Below are 20945 nucleotides of genomic sequence, written 5' to 3' on the forward strand. Positions count from 1 at the left end.
GTTACATAATGCAATTTAATTTTCAAACCCAAAATGCTCCACCATATATCAGTTTGACTGAAATTCTATTCATGTACAGTTTGGCTAACCTCAATGCTGTTTTCTGGACAAATTTACTTAATTATTTGAATGCATTTATGTGTTTGTCAGTGTAGTGAGAGAAACACAGTCAAAGTTATCTCTGCAGCACAAGAGCAGAGCATTCAGTAAGTAATCCAACCTTCCAGTAGTCTCATTCAGCCTCCCACAGAATGGCAGCAAGTTTGGGAAGTTCAATTTCATTCTGGATTTCTATTATTACAATGTCAAATTGAAAAATGTGACAGGGTATTTAGGTATTTTACAGAAACAGGGTGGGTTTTGTGATGTGGATTCCATCTGAGTGGGGGGAAAATGGTGCCATTGTAAATGCTGAGAACTGGGAGTTTGTAAAGACTCATGAATTCTAGAATATCATAGTTATTGTACAGAAGTAGGACAAATCCCATTTGGTTATCGACACCATAGACAAACTGACAGCAATTGTGACTCAGGCATTCATGCTCAGAGAAGAGACTGTGTTTGTTATTGTATGAATGTGACTATTAGGATTGGGGCCTAACTATCAAAATCTGGTTTATTGAAAATCTGAAAGTCTGACGTTAAATCAGAAGTGGATAACCAACATACAAGGAGGGATGGCACAACGTGCAGAATTATCCAGTTTAAGATCTAATCTGCAGTGTCAGTTTATACAGATTTAGTGAGATTGCTGGCAGATGCAGCATTTGAACACACAATGCTCTTTCACCAGCTGATGCTCACACTCTTCACATTCTCCAGCTCTGTCAGTCCCAGAAAATACTGTAAGTTTTTAAGTAAACTGCATTGAACTTTTATTGACAAAAACGTACTCAGACTGACTTGCTCCTTGGCATCTCTCATCAGCTGAAACGGAACTGAGAAAAACAACACGGACAAGGAAAGATAAAAATAGCCTTTAACAGACTCCCAACAGTAATTGTAGGTAAGCAGTAGATTTTTAATGCTATTACAATCCTGACTACTGTGTGTAGTGTATGTAGCATTACACCACAGGTTCTGGATGTTCACACAGTAAACTTGCCCAATGGTAATCTTGATGCAGTGATACAGATACATGGTACCTCAGTTCCATGACGTACCATGTAGCTTGAAAATGAGTCATTTTGAAGTTATGTTTTGGTAACCATAAAACTTGAATACTGTTCTTTGGTTTTAAGTGGGTTGCACAACCTAAAATAGACCACTGAAAAGAGGGATTTGTAAATATTATCCCCCCCCCCCCCCACCCCCCCCGACTGTGAGTCAAAATCAAGTCTATTCAGTCTCAAAAATGTTTGTCTTTGTACAGTTGCAGTGTTGCAAATCATGGTACTACTTGTAATACTTTACAAGTAGTACCAGTAGATGCTGCTATTGCATTGTCACCTTAAGGCCCAATTTACCAATTTAAGGACTATATATGGTATCACAAATGAATATGAATTAAAATAATTAACATAAAATTATTGGTAACACAGACTGTGATCCCACTGAACATGTGCTTTATTTGGGTCTATGATGTGAATCCTTGTGCCAGTACTCAGTAGGTTACATACAAATGTTTCCAAACTCAATTGGGGATGGAAATTCAATTTACATAGGTAGCCTATTGTACAGGACAATTTTAGGGAGTGACTGATGAACGATCGAGAACAAGCACGAGTAATCAGAAATCTTTCCGAACCATCGCTCTTTTATTTATCACTGCTACTGGATAATGTATTGTATGTGTGGGGAAAGTGAGTAGCCTATGAGCAATGCATACATTGTGGGGGCATCCAGTCGTAAAGACTGAACGTAAAAAAATGAGAAGTGGGTTGATGTTAGAACAGGCTATGAGTAGGAAGCAATACTGAGCAGAATAAGAAGTGAAATATTCCATAGAATGTGATGGATATTTTACCTGTTCACTGTAGGTTATACCCAGTGAACTAAACTGCTGATACGTGATGCCAATATTTGAATTTATTGTAGTGTAAATCCTTGCCATAAGATGTACCTGTAAATTATGCAGCACCCTGTAGTTAGCTATCATGAGCTAACAGCAATACAAATATTGTGGGCGCTACTGTGTCTACCCGAGGTAGAACAGGAGAGCCGTAAAAGCTGTTCAAATTTGACGTTAAACAGTATTACACAGAGGCGTCTCGTGGTGTCACCACCGGTTTACGCTAAACAACATAAATACAGTGCAATTAGTAGTAGCAGTAGCCTACTAAGACTACGCCACAAGATTTTGCTGATTCGTTACGGTTTCGTGAGCTAGTCAAACGACCAAAGACGAGGACACGTAGATATTCTATCATATTTATCCACGAGAAAATTAGATTAGCCTGTTTAAAATTAAATAATTATTTGGAATAACTAGAAGATCAATAGTACAATGCCGAAGACATAGGCCTACGTGGGTGGAACATGCTAGCTCGAGCTTTACTATAGCAAAAACAGTGGCACTGACAGAAACTACCCGCCGGCTTAGACTTCCGACAAAGGACCCGAAATTCCCCTCTATCTTTGACACCCACGATAATATTTAACGCCCCCGTTGACTATAATTGCTATTGAAAAAAATTCATACCTGAGATAACGATAGCCTACACAGCATCTGATTTCTCGGAAAGGTTACTGATGTGAGGAAAAACTTCTACGGATGAGCATTTGATTGGACAGCGTTGCAGCCTTGTACATACCTTCTTCATTGTGATTGGACCACACTAAAATGTCTACTTCCAATCAGCTTTCATAACAGAGCAGGGGAGCGAATCAAATTTATAAACAGAATAACCTATTTAGCGTGTGAAGTATTTTTTTCAGCGCGCTGGGTCTTAACTACTGTTCGGGTCAATCTCCTGTGCAAGGTTCACGCACCAGCCAAAGAGGTACATATTCTTTTCCACGCACCAGCCATAGAGGTACATATTATTTTACTTAGAACAGACTTGTCTTTAGAATAATATTATGATATTATGGGTCCACAGTGTTGGAATTTAGATTGTGGACTCATGCTCTCTCTCTCTCTCTCTCTCTCTCTATATATATATATATATATGTATATATATATATATATATAATCTTTAACATGCGTAATTACACAAATTATTATTGCGATCATCATGCGATCGAATTTAAACATTTGGTAACATTTTAATCTAATTTCCATGTTTTCTTCTTCAGATGACAGTAAATCCTGGCGGACGGAGGCTGAGACAGTGGTTGATTGAGCAAATTCACAGTAACCTTTACTCTGGTCTCCTATGGGAGGACGAGGAGCAGACCATGTTCAGGATCCCCTGGAAACACGCAGGGAAGCAGGACTACAACCAGGAGATTGATGCCTCCATTTTCAAAGTAAGAAATGTTTTGTGACAAGCATTTTGTAAGTACAAGCTGAAAATCGGGTTTCTAAATTGCATTGCGTTCTATTGCAACGTTCCCTAGACTACAGTATTTACCGGTCTTAATAATAAAAAAAATATATAATCAGTGTATCGAAAGATCCGAATGTCAAAAAAAAAAAAAATTCCGTTCTAATTTTTTTTTAATTATCTTTTTTTTTTTTAATTTTCTTATTTTAATTGGAATTTGACGTAAAATGCATATAGCTTCTGCTATAACCGATTTTACGAATCCCCCCATTAGGAGTACTGTCGTCATCTGATTATATAATTTAATTTTATTGTCATACTATTCAACGGGACATTTTGTTCAGTATCTTGGCACGAGAGAAATGGCAGTTTGTAAAAAAAAAAAGTGAAAATAGTTGCGCGTGTACCAATGATTCATCCTGGTTTTGCCTTGTGCCGTTATTCTGATGCGTGATATTGATACTCCCTCAGGCCTGGGCTGTATTTAAGGGGAAATTTAAGGAGGGGGACAAGGCAGAACCTGCCACATGGAAGACCCGGCTCCGGTGCGCTTTGAACAAGAGCCCTGACTTTGAAGAAGTGACAGACCGGTCTCAGCTGGACATTTCGGAACCATACAAGGTCTACCGGATTGTCCCAGAAGAGGAGCAAAAGAGTACGTGTATATTAATTAAAATATTGGATAGATCAACTATTTTACTTTCTTGCATTTATAGGGGGGGGGGGGGGGGGTGGGGGGGTTGATTGTTGGATAGCTTCCAAGGTTGTCATCTGGCGGCTGGGATACAATACATCCTAATCTTTTCAGATCTTAATTGTGAAATGTTGTAATATAGTAATACAGTATATGACTGTTTTGCTGATAAGGAATGCACGCAGAGCTTATCCCCAGTAGTAGTGAAGTGTTTATTCATTAACATTCAGTCCGGTGTTTATTATTAAAAAAACAACCCCTCCTTTCTCAGCAGGCAAAGGCACAGCAGCCATGAATGGCAGTGATGTCACAGATATGGAGTGTAGTTCCGCAGAGCTGGAAGAACTCATAAAGAAGGTGAGACAGGTGTACTTTTCTTCACCATAATAATAATTAACATGTCCAATATATGGTGTGGATGGACTGTGGATGCTGGCCTTGGTAGTGGGTGACATGGTGGGACCTGTGCATCAAATATTTCAGTAAAACCTGTTCAATGAAGTCTTGCATTTGGATATGGAGTCACTTAAATATGACAAAAATAAGACGGATAAGTGAGATGTGTAGCGCAGTGGTCATATTACCAAATAAGCCATTGATTTTCTGCCAGTTTGGGAGCCACAGGTTTAAATCCCAGGCAAGACACAGCTGTAGAACCACTAGAAATTGCTCTACCTGACAAAAACAGCTTTTTTTTAACCAGGCAAAGGGATATATCAAGGGTAAAGTGCCAAGCATCCCATTTCATTCTGTATAACAGAATGTTAATATTATTGTTGCTATTATTATATATTTTTAATGGAATGCATTTTGTCTCTACTCCTTCAGTCTTCAAGTGAGGATTACCAGCCTATTTTAAAGAGGAGCCACTCACCACCCCAGGACACTTGCAGGTCCCAGCCCAGTCAGGACTGGTGGTCACAAGGCGGGTTGAACTGTAAGAGAACATTTCTGACTGACGGGACAGAGATGAATGAAACATACAACAATAAGCTTTTAACTTGTGGTCACGTATTTCGGGACATCGTAGCACTCATTATTGCTCACGACAGCAATATAATAATAATAATAATAATAATAATAATAATAATGGTTTAGATTGTTCACGTGTGAAAATGGCAAAGCAAAATGGCAAGACGAGACGTTCTTGCAGGACTTAAAATGTGTTTTGTGTTGACTTCAGCCCTGGTTTACTGTGAACTAAGGATTGGCCAATTTCCGTTAAACTCTGCTGACGGGTGCAGTTCTTTTTGGTTTGGTTTGCGATACTATGCTGGAAAAGCTGTATTTTTTGTTGAGCTGACAAACAGTGTCAAGAATCCTTGCTATTTCATTTCAGTTATGATGTGTCTTTCCCATCGTTTCGTTTGAGGGTTTTTGACAAATATAAGCTACAGTGCTACAAAAAGCTGAACAGAAATGAGGAAATGCGTTCTGTAGATTCACTGAATATCTGTAAAGCTGTGATTATTTAAATAATGGACCTTTTTTGTTTGTTTTCCCCACAGCAATGCTTGTAAACCCAGAGCCTACACCAGCTGGCAATTTTAATGCAGGTTTGTGCTCTTTCGCGTTCTTTCTTTCCATCCCAATTGGAAGGCAAAACAAATGACCTGCATTCCAACATTCACTAACAACATTTACTCTCTGAACCGTGGGTGTGTCTCACTGAGCGTCGCCTCCCCCTGTCAGCCTCTTATTCATGTTTCTCTGTCCGTAGCCTTCTCGCAGATGATGATCACGTTCTTCTACGGGGGGAAGATGGTGGGCAGCAACATGACCACTCACGGAGAGGGCTGCCGCATCTCTCCCTTCCAGCCGCCCAACGAGATGCTTTACGTGCCCGACAGCCTCCAGAGCGTGCGCTTCCCCCCCGTGGAGACGATCGAGCACGAGCGCCAGCGCCAAGTGACCCGGAAGCTGTTCGGCCACCTGGAGCGCGGCGTGCTGGTGCGCGCCAACCGCGAGGGCATCTTCATCAAGCGGCTGTGCCAGAGCCGGGTCTTCTGGAGCGGGCTGTGCACGCAGTACAGCCCGGGGCCCAGCAAGCTGGAGAGGGACGCCGTCGTCAAGATCTTTGACACCGGCAGATTCCTGCAGGGTAAGTGCAGCGGTTAGGGGACGCGCGACCGGTTGTGGCCACGTTATTTAGCGACCTGCCGTGAGATTCAAAAGCGGAAGGACTCTGGGGTCCATCCCAGGATTGCGAACCTTTTTGAAACGGCGAACAGCAATTTCCCATCGTGGGCTAAAGTTTGTAGTCCTAAAACCAGGAAGTGAGTTAGCATTGGTTTGAGCCGTGGGTGCCCTCGGCAGATTTCCAGTGCCTTTTCCCATAGGGATTTCGGTTTCTGCAGAAAATAAGGTCTGTGTTTAATGCAAGCCTAAGAGAGTTTTGCTCTATGAGATGAATTACACCCATTAATATCTGAACTGTGGATTCTGAAGCTGTTACGTGCTTTTCAAAAATATTGAAACTACAATAATGGTCGCTCTCTGCCGGCCACCAGTCATACTAGCTCACCTGCATGCCATAACTGTTGTAGTTAGTGACTTGTTAGCAACTTACTTTTTTAAAGCACATAACAGTTGAGATATATCAATGGGTGTAATTTATTTCATAGAAGGCTTACGTTGAACTCTCCTAGGCTTATGATAACCACAGACCAACCCGAAATCCCTATGGGGAAAAAAGCATTTGAAATCTTCTGAGGGAACCCATGGCAGAAGAAACTTCCGGGTTGGCCTACAAAAAGACATCATCACTGTAACACTCTATGCTATGTTTCTTTAAGGCATGAAGGCTGTGCTGTCTTCACTAGGGTATCATCAAAAGGATGTAAAGCTTTACAATCACACCGAATATGTGTTATATTCTGGTATCATATGTTTCTGTTCTGTTGGTTTTCCAGCTCTGCAGCTATACCAAGAGGGTCAGTACCCAGCTCCTGACCCCACAGTCACTCTGTGTTTTGGGGAGGAATTCTCTGACATCACCACCGCCAAGAACAAGCTAATAATCGTTCAGGTGAGATAACTGGCCTTTCACAACGGTGAAAACTACATAAAGTGATGGGGAGAAAAACTTCAATTTATGATTGTAAAACCCTACATTCCTATGCCATGCAATACCTCTATTTAAAAAGCTACACTTAGAGAGTAAACAATTAAGCCATGCCTGTCCCAGAATGTATTAATTTACAGAGGCGGTTACAGTACTTGTTATGGTAAATGCATCCCTTATCTGGCCTCCTTAGATCACACCAGTGAACTGCCAGCAGCTGCTGGACGCGGTCAATGCCATGCGGTCCCAGTACAGCAGTGGGAGCCTGCAGATCTCAGACGAGACACAGAACGATCAGCTGGCGCGCATCTTCCAGGACCTGTGCAGCTACAACGCACCCCAGCGCTGCTTCCGAGAGAACATCCCCATCACCGTCTGACACACCTGACACGTCACAATGCGCTCTGTTCTTTCAGTGACTTAGGTTAAGTGAAGGTATGCAGCACACTGGTCAATATTTAAACTGGCGTGGAAGCCTGGTTTAGGTGTCCGAAATTGTAGTAGCACTGTACCACCCAGAGTTGAACCTTTTTTTTTTCTAGAACCGTGACACAGCAAATATTAAGGAAGAGTGACTTTCCTTCCTGTTGGATTGTTGAAATTGTGTAGTCATTATGACACAGATAGGTTTTACTATCTATGAGAGCTTGTGATTAAATATAAATACATATACATTTTTTATTGAAATTTAAATATGAATTCAAGGGCTTATATTTCCAATAATGTATATTTTCTACAAATGTGTTTGATTAACATGCTTATAAACTGATTTTTTAAAATAGACTAATTCAAATACACCAGTTTGTTTTTTGAAATATTGAAATGTTTCAGAGCATATGTTTCATCGATGAAGGCTTTATTTTTGTTAATCTATTCCTTTTAATATGACCTGTTTAGTACAGATTTATTTATTCCTACTATAATATGTGTCACTGCTGAAAGGACAATGCTTTTCTCCATTGAAGCATATCTAAATCTTAACCTGTAGCAGACAGAAACTGGAAAACACATCATGTAGTGATTGCTGTTTGTACACTCAGGAAGAAGAGATCAATGCAGCTTAACAACATGTAATTAATCCATGAAGAATGTCTATATATAAATATCATCTGTGTGATGCACATTTCTAAATATCTTCTTGTCGTGTTAATGGGCCTTTTGAAAGGAAATACATAAGACATTCTATGGGAAAATGTATACAAAACATTGCAAGTCCAAGCTTGGATTTATTCATTTAGAAAATGCACATTTACATATACTTAAGATCATAACCGTGCAATGAAGTTGCCGTGTGTAATGAACGCTTGAACGATTCAAAGGAAGGGTGTGTATTATTGACTTCAACTGCAGTGTGAGGACAGTTTGCTGAATTTGGCACATTGTCTTAGGCTGATGACATCATATAGTTGTTCAACCCTAAAATCTGTCACTCAGAAACACAATGCTTCTCCTGATTCATGAGGGTGGCTTTCTGTCCGTAACTAATTTGACATTTGAAAGGTGTTTCTAAAGCTGCTCTCTTTGAACACAAACTGCAGTGGTTCTCAATGATTAAGTTGTGACAATTTGGATAAATGGAGACCAATCAAATGAGCTTGGTAGAATTCTGCAAATTATCGATCAATTAATTGAATACCCTTTCTTTAAACAGCCTTTGCTGTTTAAAGAATGGGTATATATCTGCGGCTATGTGCAGCGCAACAGTTATATAAAAATATATATCTGCACATAGACCAATGCCATTTTGTACATCCCACAAATCACTGTTTATAATGGCCTCTTGAATCCATTGTTGGTGTGATGATGATTGATTCTTTTAATACAATCAATATATAGTTTTTTTTTGGAAGTTAAAACTGTTTGTATTGGCATCAATTCAAATTTCTAATGACTAAATGACTAATGGAGATAATTCAGGTACGAAATGGGAAGAGTTTAAATTATTGTCTAAACTGGCTTCATGAGGAAGCTGTATTGCCATCTTGCCACTCTTGAACTGAAGTATAGGTCATAAAAATATATTGGTAAAGGGGATGGCTCTGCATGTAGTACATGCATTATGAACAGTCAGCACAAACACTTTCAAGACAAAGGAAATAAATCTTGAAAATAAAATTCAGTTTTATAAAGTATGTGGATTGAATGCATCATAGAAAAGGCCTAATCAAGCTGGGCTGAACTGAATGAATAGCTTAGTATAGAAATAGGGGATGATTGAAATGTGGATGAAATGGCAAGCCAGTACTGAAACTATTCAAAGTAACAGGCTGAACTAATAAAGATCAAAACTGGGATAACATCTTTGTGACCTGACAATGAAGCCAATTGAAGTGTTCATGAAAACCACAAACAAGCGATTTATGCAAAAGATAAAAACAATTCAGTGAAACATCAGGGAAGTGAAATACTTTCACACTCAAATAGTTCCACACTCCAAAATTCAAAATCGTATGGTTGTAGAATTTAAACTTGCATGCACCCTCAACAGTAGTGTGTAGTGCCATCGTGTTCTTGTGGCTAACTCTAGTGGTATTCATCTACGTAGCAGTGTAGCCTCTGTAGTTCATGTTTGTGATCTTCTGTTGACAGTTTGTCACTGACACATCCACACCTGCCTTCTGAAGAGTGTTTCTGTTGACAAATGTCAAAAACTGACTCCAAAGGCAAAGGTGTAGAATCAAGCCTTGTGAACATGACAAAAAGTGCAGAATTGCTGGCAGAATGAGGTACAGAGTGGAATAACCCCACGCATTCACATATATCTTATCAGATTAGTGTGGTTCAACAATGCTGTACTGTACAAAAAAAAAACATTTTTATCAGAGATGAATATGAATTCACATCATGGTCATCATGATTTTTGAATGCCAGTAAGCTCATGGATGCAGATCTCTAAAACCAATCATTAATGATGATGTGATCTCGCAAACGGCATCGCTGCGTACGAGCGGCAGGCCTTCTGGCTGGAAATGTACCTACGTATGGCAAGGTCTGTGCACATGCAATCTCGCTTCCTCTTTTGGTCAAGCAAATATCGGAGTTCCTCGGTCACTCCTGGGTTATTTTGGTGTGCTTCGGCTACAGGCCATTGCACAAACCGTTCCAGCGTGGGTGAAGGGTTTTTTTTTTTTTTTTTTCTTTTGGTCTTTGATTTTTTTTTTTTTTTTTTGCAACTCTAATGTGAGTCTTGAGATTCTTACATACAGACTGGAAAGGGGAAAATCCACAATGGCCTCAAAAATAAATGTCACTGGTAGTGGCAGAATTTTTGATGTTTTTAACACCTGGCTGAATGCGTACACCCCATGGGAGAGGTCACAAGGACTGCGAATGAGAGTCAGATCTAGAAAAGCACGTTTTTAAAAACTCCCTGGGAATGTTAGGTAGTACTATAACCTCAGTAAACGGTCTTTTCAGTGTCTTGAAGGGAGGAAAGGGAAGGGGTTGGGGGGGGGTGGGGTAGTCCTTATGACCAGAAATTTTCTGTGAACAGCTGTGTCTGCAGTGTGGTCAGACCCGTTGCAACAGTGTGTGGACACTCTGTGGACCCAGAGGGTCTCACAGAAAAACCATTTCCCAGGTTTGAAAAGATGTTTATTTATGTAACAAAAGGAGTGGCTGTCTTTTGGCATGACTTTGATATCTTTCATACATCTTTTATTTCATTAATCAGGTATGACTATTTAAATATAATAGTAACCGACATATCACTATGTAATTTTCCTTGTTATTAACCTTATATTTAGCATTTAGATTTAGGCAACTGTCTTGAATATTCAGTGGTAGTTGATTAATTGCATAAAAGAGTTAAAACAACTTTTAAGGACTATTGAGGCATTTGACACAGTATCTTAGAAAATCATATCAATGTTATTCTAGGTCTCTGAATTGAATGGTATTCTAATACCATTTAATTCAGAGATATACTGCATCTCATAGTTTAAACATTCCAACTTAGAACCTGTGTGATATGCAGAGGCATCAGAAATTGAATCATAAAATATCTTAAGATTTTCCCCTGCTAACGTGTGAACTAATGTACAAAAACACAGCACAGCATCAACTGCGAAATTAGCGTCTGTGACTTCATTAAAGCATGTCCACTGCATTGCGTCTGTGACTGCATTAAAGCACGTCCACTGCATTGCGTCTGTGACTGCATTAAAGCATGTCCACTGCATTGCGTCTGTGACTGCATTAAAGCATGTCCACTGCATTGCGTCTGTGACTGCATTAAAGCATGTCCACTGCATTGCGTCTGTGACTGCATTAAAGCACGTCCACTGCATTGTATCTGTGACTGCATTAAAGTATGTCCACTGCGTTGTGTCCGTGACTGCATTACAGCACATCCAATGCGTTTCTCTGTTCCGACAATGATTCCTATTGTAAGAAAGCAGATGGTTTAAAAAAGAGGGAAGACATAAATCATCTTATTCATCAAACTCCTTCCTTTTGGTTTTGTAGCGTGCTTGCTTGCATCACTGCACTTCTATACTTTCAAGTGCTGACTCCATCATTCTCCGAAAATGTTGTCGGGGCCTGCCAAGTCAGCAATGATTTCCCCTGTCGCGTCTGTCAATCCATTTGCTGAACTGGATCTCTCAGGCAACGGATATCATATGAAATGGGGCAGTGGTAAAGCATAATGCTTAGGCAACTCACCTATTAGTGTCACAGTTGTGTGTTTGAGTCCCAAATGGTGTACTGCCATTGTACCCTTTAGCAAGGCATTTATTTTAGTAAATGTACTAAATTTAGTGAATGACCAGCTGTTTAAGTGGATTGTATGCAAAGGAAATATACTGTACAAGTCACTGTGGACAAATTGTTATGTTAAATAATGAAAATACTTCATTATCAGGGTTAGTACTGCTGACTAGTGTTTCTGACTAAAGCACTGATTGCAAAAAAAAGCAATAGATATAAACAAACATAATTTTTAACGAAAACTGTCCCATCAATAGAGTTAATGTAGAGCCTTGGTCAATCTATAAACAATGTTTTTGCTGTATTTGTAGTTATTCCAACAATTTAAAACATTCAAATAGTAACTTTTTGAATGGGTAGTAACTTTACAGGCCACAGTGGGCAACAAAATGTCCTTCACTCTGAGTGATATACACTATTGTTGATGTACATAACAAAGTTTAAATTCTAAATGAATCCTAGTCCTTAGCAATTTCGGAATTTTTGTGTTCATTACACGCCTCGCTGAAATGTAAACAATAATTACATTAAAAATGTATTGCATTAATCCATAGTTCAACCAGCAATTATGGACAGTGTAATGACGTCCTCTGAAAGCTCATGTCTCATGTTAAAAATGATGCAATATATGTTCCACTCTTTTGGCTATGCTTGAGGAACATTTCAAACTATTTTATTGTACAATTATCATTGTAGGCTAACCTTCATAGCTTACACTAATTTTCAATGATTTTCTCAAGAATGGCTTTTACAACAAAATTCCCCAGAAACTCCAATAGAGAATATTTACAAAATATAAATATGTGTGATTACTCATACAGTAAGTGTGCATGGTTGAATGACTGGTGATATTCTGGCAAAATAACTGAAACTAAAAAACTTGACCAAAGCAGCCCATTACTGTATAGCTTATTCAACCAGCTCAGTGTATTCAATTGAATCGCAAAGTGTTTTCACTTGTTACTTTTTGCAACATGTTTATGGAAGCCATGTTTTATTTAATTAATTCCATCAGCCACTTACTTTCATTAATTAATGTATTTATTTCAATAGAATGAAGCAACAGGGTTTTCATTTAAGGTTTTTGTGTGTGTGAGAGTGTGTGTGTCTGTTGCTATTCCTATTAGTAAAAAATAATGGTTGTGCCAAAATCGCTTAACTATGAAAATGTGTTTATTGAGAGTTTAAAAGAGATTAAGGGCTTTGTGTTGTTCAGATTTTTGCCAATGAATGTCACAATATCAAAGACTACCTTGATGGCACCAACCTTGACAGAAGACAGAAATGACAGAATATTGCATTATACTGTATCTTTTTCTCACTAAAACAAGTCAATGGATAAAGTCAGCTCATTACACTTACGAAAATGTGCTTTTTGCTAAAAACACTCTGAGAAGGGCCTCTAAAACTGATCAGTGGATCTAATGTGGGTTCTTGTAAGCAACTATAAAATATGGTACTAGAGATTTCCCAAGACAAAATAAGTAAGTAAATAATTAAATAAAATCAGTGTTCTTATTAAGCAATGAATTCAAAAGTAAGGGGGTGGTGTGGTGTCTCTGGGGAGTTCTGGGGTTTGTGACCATATTGAGGGGTGATTAAAATAGCTACAGAGAGGAACTGGTAAAACAGCACAAAGAGCTCGAAGTGTTGATGTGCAGGTGGGGTGGCAGGCCACATCCTGGTAGGTACTGGCTGGAGAAGAGGCACCTGACAAAGCTCAGGCTGGCCGAGGTTCCAGATATGCTTCCTTAAACCAGTATCGATTCACTCAGTGATCTGAAAGCCCTTTTCCCCTCTCAGCTCCTGTGGGGCTACATGCCTGGTGCTGTCAGCCCTGAGCCTGTACCTGTAAACATTTCCATTGTATTATTTTATCATAATGGTTTACTAGCAAAAAAACACAAAAAGTGACAAAGACATACACACGCAAATACACACACACACAAACACAGAGAGTAGCCTCAAAGCACAGTTTTTCGGAATGTAAATTGGTGAAATGTGATTTTGGTTCACTGGAATTCAGATATAGAACATGCTGGATTAATGTCTGATCTCAGTCTTTTTTCTTTTTTTTTTCTTTTTTTGGTGTCTTCACCGATGATAAAAAAACACTAGCAGTTCAAGAACAAATGCAAAAAAGCAGCATATGGTGTGCAGTCCACAGTGATGGTTATTAAAAAGGAACTCAGAATTGCATAAGATGGATGATCGTTGTGCTCCGGGCGACAGCTTGGCTTCTGGGCAGATCCCTGACGGCCTCATTTGGCTCACAACAGGAAAAATCTGTAAATCTGGATGGGTGACCTTCCCATCATGCAAACAACTTCTCTAAATTTCTAAAAAGAGCAGCGGCGTTCTCGCCGGGGAGGACTGACCGTTATGACAAGTGGCATGTGGCAGTTGAGCAACAGTCGAGCCTCCAGATCCCCACTCCTCCAACATGGGAGACAAACGAGCTCACCTCACTTTGTACCATCTCTCATGTGCTCTAACAGCATAAACGGCAGTAGTTTCTGAATGGACTTACACACTGTCTTGCTTTTTAATGGTACTGTTTGGATGGTTCTTAAGTGGCAAATATTAAGATATAAGCAAATTTCTGAAATTTTAAGAAATTACTTTAGAAATCAAGATCAATGTGGACTAGTTGACCGCAGTCAAAAACTACATCTTCGTATAACCATTCCAAACAATCGTGTAACCATTTAAACAAAGAAAATGTTTTCCCATGATTAACGGTAGCTCCAGTTTTCTTCATATTAAGTTATCTTGATATTAATGTGTGAAATACAAATTTTTTCATCTTTAACCTGAGAATTTTTAACTCGAGTAGGACAGTAAAAAGGATGAATAAAAGCACACAATATAATTTAGTTGAAAAACGGAGCCTGCCATTTCGGCTAGTGGCAACACTGAGGACACAGGAGCAGAGAGTGCCTGACACAACACAGTGCTGTCATATGTTTAACTGCCAGAACCAAACTTGAGTACCAGTCTCAAAGCACTGAAGTGCCCCTGGAGGGGATTTCTGCCATCAATACCCATAAGTCACTCAACTGTAACGGGCTAACAGGTGAGAGACAGAGAATATGACTTGTTTGCTTGATAGATATGACTAAGTGTTGTCAATGTGTTGTATAAATCATATGACTATGACTTTAGCTCATTTTCTGTTTAATTATTTGATACAAAAAAAATGAAGCCTTCACTGGTCATTTACATTAGAAATGATAAAAAGCCAAGCTAGAGATAATAGGATGTGCAATATTATCTAAATAATGTACAGACTTGTTTTACAGAGACTAATAACTAATATTGAATAGGAAAATTACATGGCTTTTTGCATTCAGAGATTAACCTGAATTAGTTTTTTTGATCAATCTGTGAATTAATTCAATGTTTATATACATATATATGCATGCACACTGTGAGCTCCATAATGTTTGGGGGAAAATACTTTTTTTTCTTGACTATGAAATGCATGTTCAATAGGATTCATGTGAATGACTTGTCGCGAATTTTCCAGTTTGAAAAAATCCTTTGTTGCTTTAGCAGCATGTGTGGGATTATTGTCTTGCCGTAGGATGAAGCGCCACCCGATGAGTTTAAAGGCATTTGGTTGAACTTGAGCAGATGTTTCTGTAAACTTCAGAATTCATTCTGCTGCTGCTAATCAGCAGTTACACCGCCAATGAAGACAAGTGAGCCGGTACCTGTGGCAGCCATACATGCCTACTGTAAATCATAATACCCCCTCCACCATGTTTCACAGGTGAGGAGGGGTGCTTTGGATGTGGAGCAACTCCACCAATGTGGGATCTTTTGGCCTCCACACTTATGCTTTTCCCATCACTCTGATACCAGTCAGTCTTGGTCCCCATCTGTCCACAAGACCTTTTTCCAGAATTCTTCTGGCTCTTTTAGATTATTTTTTTAGCAAACTATAACCCAGCCATCCTGTTTTTGCGGCTAACTAGTGGTTTGCATCTTGCAGTGTAGCCTCTTTAGTTCTACATGTGAAGTCTTCTTTAGGCAGTAGTCACTGACACATCAATGGACTTCTTCTCCTGAAGAGTGTTTCTGATCAGATGGACTGGTGTCTGTTCTATTCATATTTCTCTCTGGTCCTCATGTTGACAAATGCTAATTACATACTACAAAGGCAATTAAATGTCTTCAAGACTAAATACTGAAAGTTCTCTTATACCTGCACTAAGAAAGCAATTGAACACACAGGACTAATCAAAAACACCTGTGAAGCCATTTGCCTCAAACATTATGCTGCTCTGAAATGGGGGGGGGGGGGGGTGTCATTTGTCATTTGATGTTTCTACATCATGAAATCAATGTATAAATGTATAAAAGGCCCTTTATTAAATACTGATAATCTGCACTTTAACCGCATGTGAATTGTTTGATTAAAAATCTGAAATTGTGGAATACTGATTTTAAAAAAATGTCCCAAACATTATGAAGCTCACACACATACACACACACACACACACATATATATATATATATAGTCCCAAATGTTTTCGCAAGAAATATGGTCCAACGGTAAAAATACGAATAACCACTTCTTCCAACAATACCCCAATGGTTAGCACGGTTGCCTAACACGATTACAAATGAAAACCCAACATGGTCACAGGTGTCAGGGGGGCTAAAAATGTTTCAACGCAGCTGAGAGGAGAACAAACTCAGTTGTCAATTTCGAGCGCTCTCTTCACCACACAGTTATTTTTTCCCATCTGTGATTCCTCTGTTCCTCACTCCAGGTGGACAACGCTTGAAGACACACCGCTTAAAGCGATGACTGTACTCCTATAACTGCGTGCAAGAAATGTTGGCCACACATCCCACCCCAAAATGTCACATATTAAATTAAATTACATTATGTTTGAACAATAAATATTTTGTTCCTACGGCTAATGTAAATATTTTACTCATTGTGTGTATATATAAAAACATCATCACTATGTAGGCTGTACTGACTGATTGCATCAATCATACAACATAATTTAATTTTGGCCCCAAATACTGCTGGTTGCTATGCTACACAATTTATTTATGTAGGGTTTGTTACCATTTACTAGTGGTTTTCGATTTACAAAGCTGTCAATATTATACCAAAGTAAATCTAATAGTTTCAACCAGTTATAAAAAAACAGAATTCTACACTAAACCACACTTCTCTACACTACACTGCCTTGAGAACGTCCAAACAGAATTCAGCAGATTTCATGCAAAATGCCAATATCATGTAAAATATTAGAAATTGTTTATTAATCACATATACATTATTATATAGAATAATACCATGCAATTATATATACATATACTGTATGTATATGTTTAATATTTTGGATTCTACAGAAGTTGTTCATAAAATAAAAATAAAAAGGTTTCCGTAAATTTTTATCTTGGGGGATTAAATTGTCCGGCTAAGAATATTTTCAGATGAGGTTTTTTAGCCCTAGTGTACCCACCTGCATTTCTGTCAGAAGCTCCTCACTCTTATATTTTCATTAAGTTGATTCATAAAATGTAAATGCAACAACAAAAGTTACTGCTCTTTGGTGGTCCGTAGCATCTGCATTTCATGAATCAATGTGATAATATAGACCTGTACACATACCCTAGATTAGAGTATTGTATCCATTTATGGGCAGCACACTATTGGACCAACATAAAAGTTAAAAATGCTCAGAAAAGGGTACATTTATTCTGCTGTCAAACACTTAAGTTGAAGTTTTGAAGAGAACATAAAAATAATATTCAGGTGCAAATGCTATGCCTACTTTATTCACACACACAGTTCAGTGGGTTCATTTTGGTGATTGATGAACTTGCCGCAAACTTGTTTGTAAAAAAAAAGAAATTTAACTTCGACCGAATCCTCTCTGCGTGGAGTTTGCATGTTCTCCCCGTGTTCACGTGGGTTTCCTCCGGGTACTCCGGGTTTCCTCTCACACTCAAAAGACATGCATGTTAGGCGCGCTGCTGCAGTTGCCCCACAGGGTTCAATAAAAAGAAAAATCTAATGTTATATCTTATCTAAATGTAACGGTGAATCAAGGTGGAGGATTAATGATGATTTAACCAAGGCCATAAGCTTTTTAACACTAGCAAAACGAGACTGGTTTTAGTTTGTTCAAGGCCAGATCTGACAAAGTGGTGAGTGACAAGCCTAGACAGGCTGAATGTCATTAAATCTCATTCAGTTAAATATAAATTAAAATGAACTGAAACATTACTTTAATACCACCACAGAAGTACTAGGACTAAAACTCCTATAAATTCAGCCTATACAATTGTAATATCCAGCCTCATCTTGAAACATACTGTAGGATCGCTGACTAATTAGTCAACTCATGTGAAAGATACAACTACGGGATACAATCATTTGAGCATGCAAAAAAAAAAAAAAGAAAGTCAGGTGAATTTGTAAAGCAGGGTCATAGTTTATTTTTGAAATTGCTTTGATGTCCATGTATTATATGTATGTAAGGTTATTTCAAAATGGCAAAAAAAGACAATAATAATTACAAAGTGATGAAGTCAGCAAATTATTATAGGAAAGAGAATGATCTGGTCCATTCAATGACCAGGTCTGGACAAATAGACCATCCCGCTTCCTGTCAATAAGATCGAGAAACTTTGTTGCCCTCTAGTGGTATCATACTCCCTGATAATAAAGTGTTCGTTTTTTTCAGTTTTTGTCAAATAGACAATTGTTGCAAACATTGCCCAATTTCAGAAAATGGTATGGTATCTAAAAACATTTTTGAACTGTATATGTATAATAACTCTACTCATTATTGAATGGCTTCAAAAACCTGAAAAAATATAAAAATTCAATATAGGTCATTTTTTCTTTATTAATCATATTTCTTAAAAACAAATGATGAAAGCAATGACGAAAAATTAATTTAAAAACATTTATGATGACAAATATAAATGTGTGGGAAACCACCAAAATAAAAAAAGAATATATTTGTGTCAAACCTGAAAAATATAAAAATTCTAAATATGTAATGTATTCACTATGAATTAAAAGAAATCTATTTTATTGAACAGCCCCTGCGAAATAAATTATTACCTTTGTTTCAAAAACTGTTTGATAGGAAATTATGTTTAAAATACAGCTGTGATGAAATGAATTAATTATAATGTGATTTAACAGTTTTATGATAAATAATGAGTTTTCATGGAAAATGGTAAAATACATAAGACTATAGTCTTATGTCCAAAATGGGTAAAAAGTGGCAACTATTCCATATTGCCTTGTTTTGGTACTGTTTGATTGGAAATGATGTTTAAAATAAAGCTGTGAAGAAATAATTGAATTATAATGTGTTTTAACAATTTTGTGATAAATAATGAGTTTTCATGGAAAATGGCAAAATACATAAGATTATAGTCTTATGTCCAAATTGGGTAAATAGTTGCACCAATTCCATATTGCCTTGTATTGGAACTGATGCATATGGAGTCATGTTGATAATACAGCTGTGATGAAATGAATTAATTATATTGTGTTTTAACAATTTTATGATAAATAATGTGTTTTCATGAAAATTTCAAGTTGCCTTTTTTTGGTACAGATGGATGCAAATCGTGTTTATAATACAGCTGTGAAGAAATGAATTAATTATAATGTGTTTTTAAACAATTTTATGATAATAATGATTTCTTCATGGAAAATGGCAAAATACATAAGACTATAGTCTTATGTCCAAATTGGGTAAAAAGTTGCACCTATTCCAAAATGCCTATTTTTGGTACCGTTTGATTGGAAATGATGTTTCAAATACAGCTGTGAAGAAACAATTGAATTATAATGTGGTTTAACAATTTTATGATAAATAATGAGTTTTCATGGAAAATGGCAAAATACATAAGACTATAGTCTTATGTCCAAATTGGGAAAAAAGTGGCATCTATTCCATATTGCCTTGTATTGGTATTGAATGCATAGGGAGTCATGTTTAAAATACAGCTGTGATGAATTGAAAGAATTATAATGTATTTTGACAATTTTATGATAAATAATGAGTTTTCATGGAAAATGGCAAAATACATAAGACTATAGTCTTATGTCCAAAATGGGAAAAAAGTGACACCTATTCCAAAATGCCTATTTTTGGTACCGTTTGATTGGAAATTATGTTTAAAATACAGCTGTGAAGAAATGAATTAATTATAATGTGTTTTAACAATTTTATGATAAATAATGAGTTTTCATGGAAAATGGCAAAATACATAAGACTATAGTCTTATGTCCAAAATGGGAAAAAAGTGGAACCTATTCCATATTGCCTTGTTTTGGTACTGATGCATATGGAGTCATGTTGATAATACAGCTGCGATGAAATGAATTAATTATAATGTGTTTTAACATTTTATGATAAATAATGAGTTTTCATGGAAAATGGCAAAATACATAAGACTATAGTCTTATGTCCAAATTGGGTAAAAAGTGGCACCTATTCCATATTGCCTTGTATTGGTATTGAATGCATAGGGAGTCATGTTTAAAATACAGCTGTGATGAATTGAATGAATTATAATGTATTTTGACAATTTTATGATAAATAATGAGTTTTCATGGAAAATGGCAAAATACATAAGACTATAGTCTTATGTCCAAAATGGGTAAAAAGTGGCACCTATTCCAAAATGCCTATTTTTGGTACCGTTTGATTGGAAATTATGTTTAAAATACAGCTGTGAAGAAATGAATTAATTATAATGTGTTTTAACAATTTTATGATAAATAATGAGTTTTCATGGAAAATGGCAAAATACATAAGACTATAGTCTTATGTCCAAATTGGGAAAAAAGTGGCACCTGTTCCATTTTGCCTTGTTTTGGTACTGATGCATATGGAGTCATGTTGATAATACAGCTGCGATGAAATGAATGAATTATAATGTATTGTGACAATTTTGTGATCAATAAAGTGTTTTCATGAAAAATTTCAAGTTGCCTTTTTTTGGTACAGATGGATGCAAAATCGTGTTTATAATACAGCTGTGAAGA

General features: G+C 37.5%; 1 protein-coding gene and 1 long non-coding RNA gene across 4 annotated transcripts in view; one reads left to right on the forward strand and one right to left on the reverse strand.

Annotated features, from left to right (window-relative positions):
* LOC135242677 (uncharacterized) overlaps positions 1–2705 on the reverse strand; it is a 6642-nt gene extending 3937 nt beyond the window's left edge. Inside the window, exons 1-2 of the long non-coding RNA XR_010326420.1 lie at positions 2642–2705; positions 894–938 (exon numbers count right to left, since the gene is read on the reverse strand). This is a non-coding gene — a long non-coding RNA (uncharacterized LOC135242677). The remainder of the gene's footprint in view (positions 1–893; positions 939–2641) is intronic.
* A 78-nt stretch (positions 2706–2783) lies between these two features.
* Positions 2784–8319, forward strand: irf8 (interferon regulatory factor 8). 3 transcript variants are annotated; one of them, XM_064313840.1, is made up of 9 exons: positions 2784–2942; positions 3238–3411; positions 3900–4083; positions 4394–4479; positions 4951–5059; positions 5631–5678; positions 5843–6223; positions 7035–7150; positions 7380–8319. In XM_064313840.1, the coding sequence occupies exons 2-9, from the start codon at positions 3238–3240 to the stop codon at positions 7563–7565; spliced, it is 1284 nt and encodes a 427-aa protein (XP_064169910.1). In that variant the 5' UTR covers positions 2784–2942; the 3' UTR covers positions 7566–8319. The 3 variants fall into 3 exon arrangements, with proteins under 3 accessions (XP_064169910.1, XP_064169908.1, XP_064169911.1); XM_064313838.1 differs by having other exon boundaries at positions 2825–2975; XM_064313841.1 differs by having other exon boundaries at positions 2825–2975; positions 4397–4479.
* Positions 8320–20945: the final 12626 nt, after the last annotated feature.

The sequence above is a fragment of the Anguilla rostrata genome, chromosome 16, assembly GCF_018555375.3.
Source record: "Anguilla rostrata isolate EN2019 chromosome 16, ASM1855537v3, whole genome shotgun sequence".
NCBI lineage: Eukaryota > Metazoa > Chordata > Actinopteri > Anguilliformes > Anguillidae > Anguilla > Anguilla rostrata.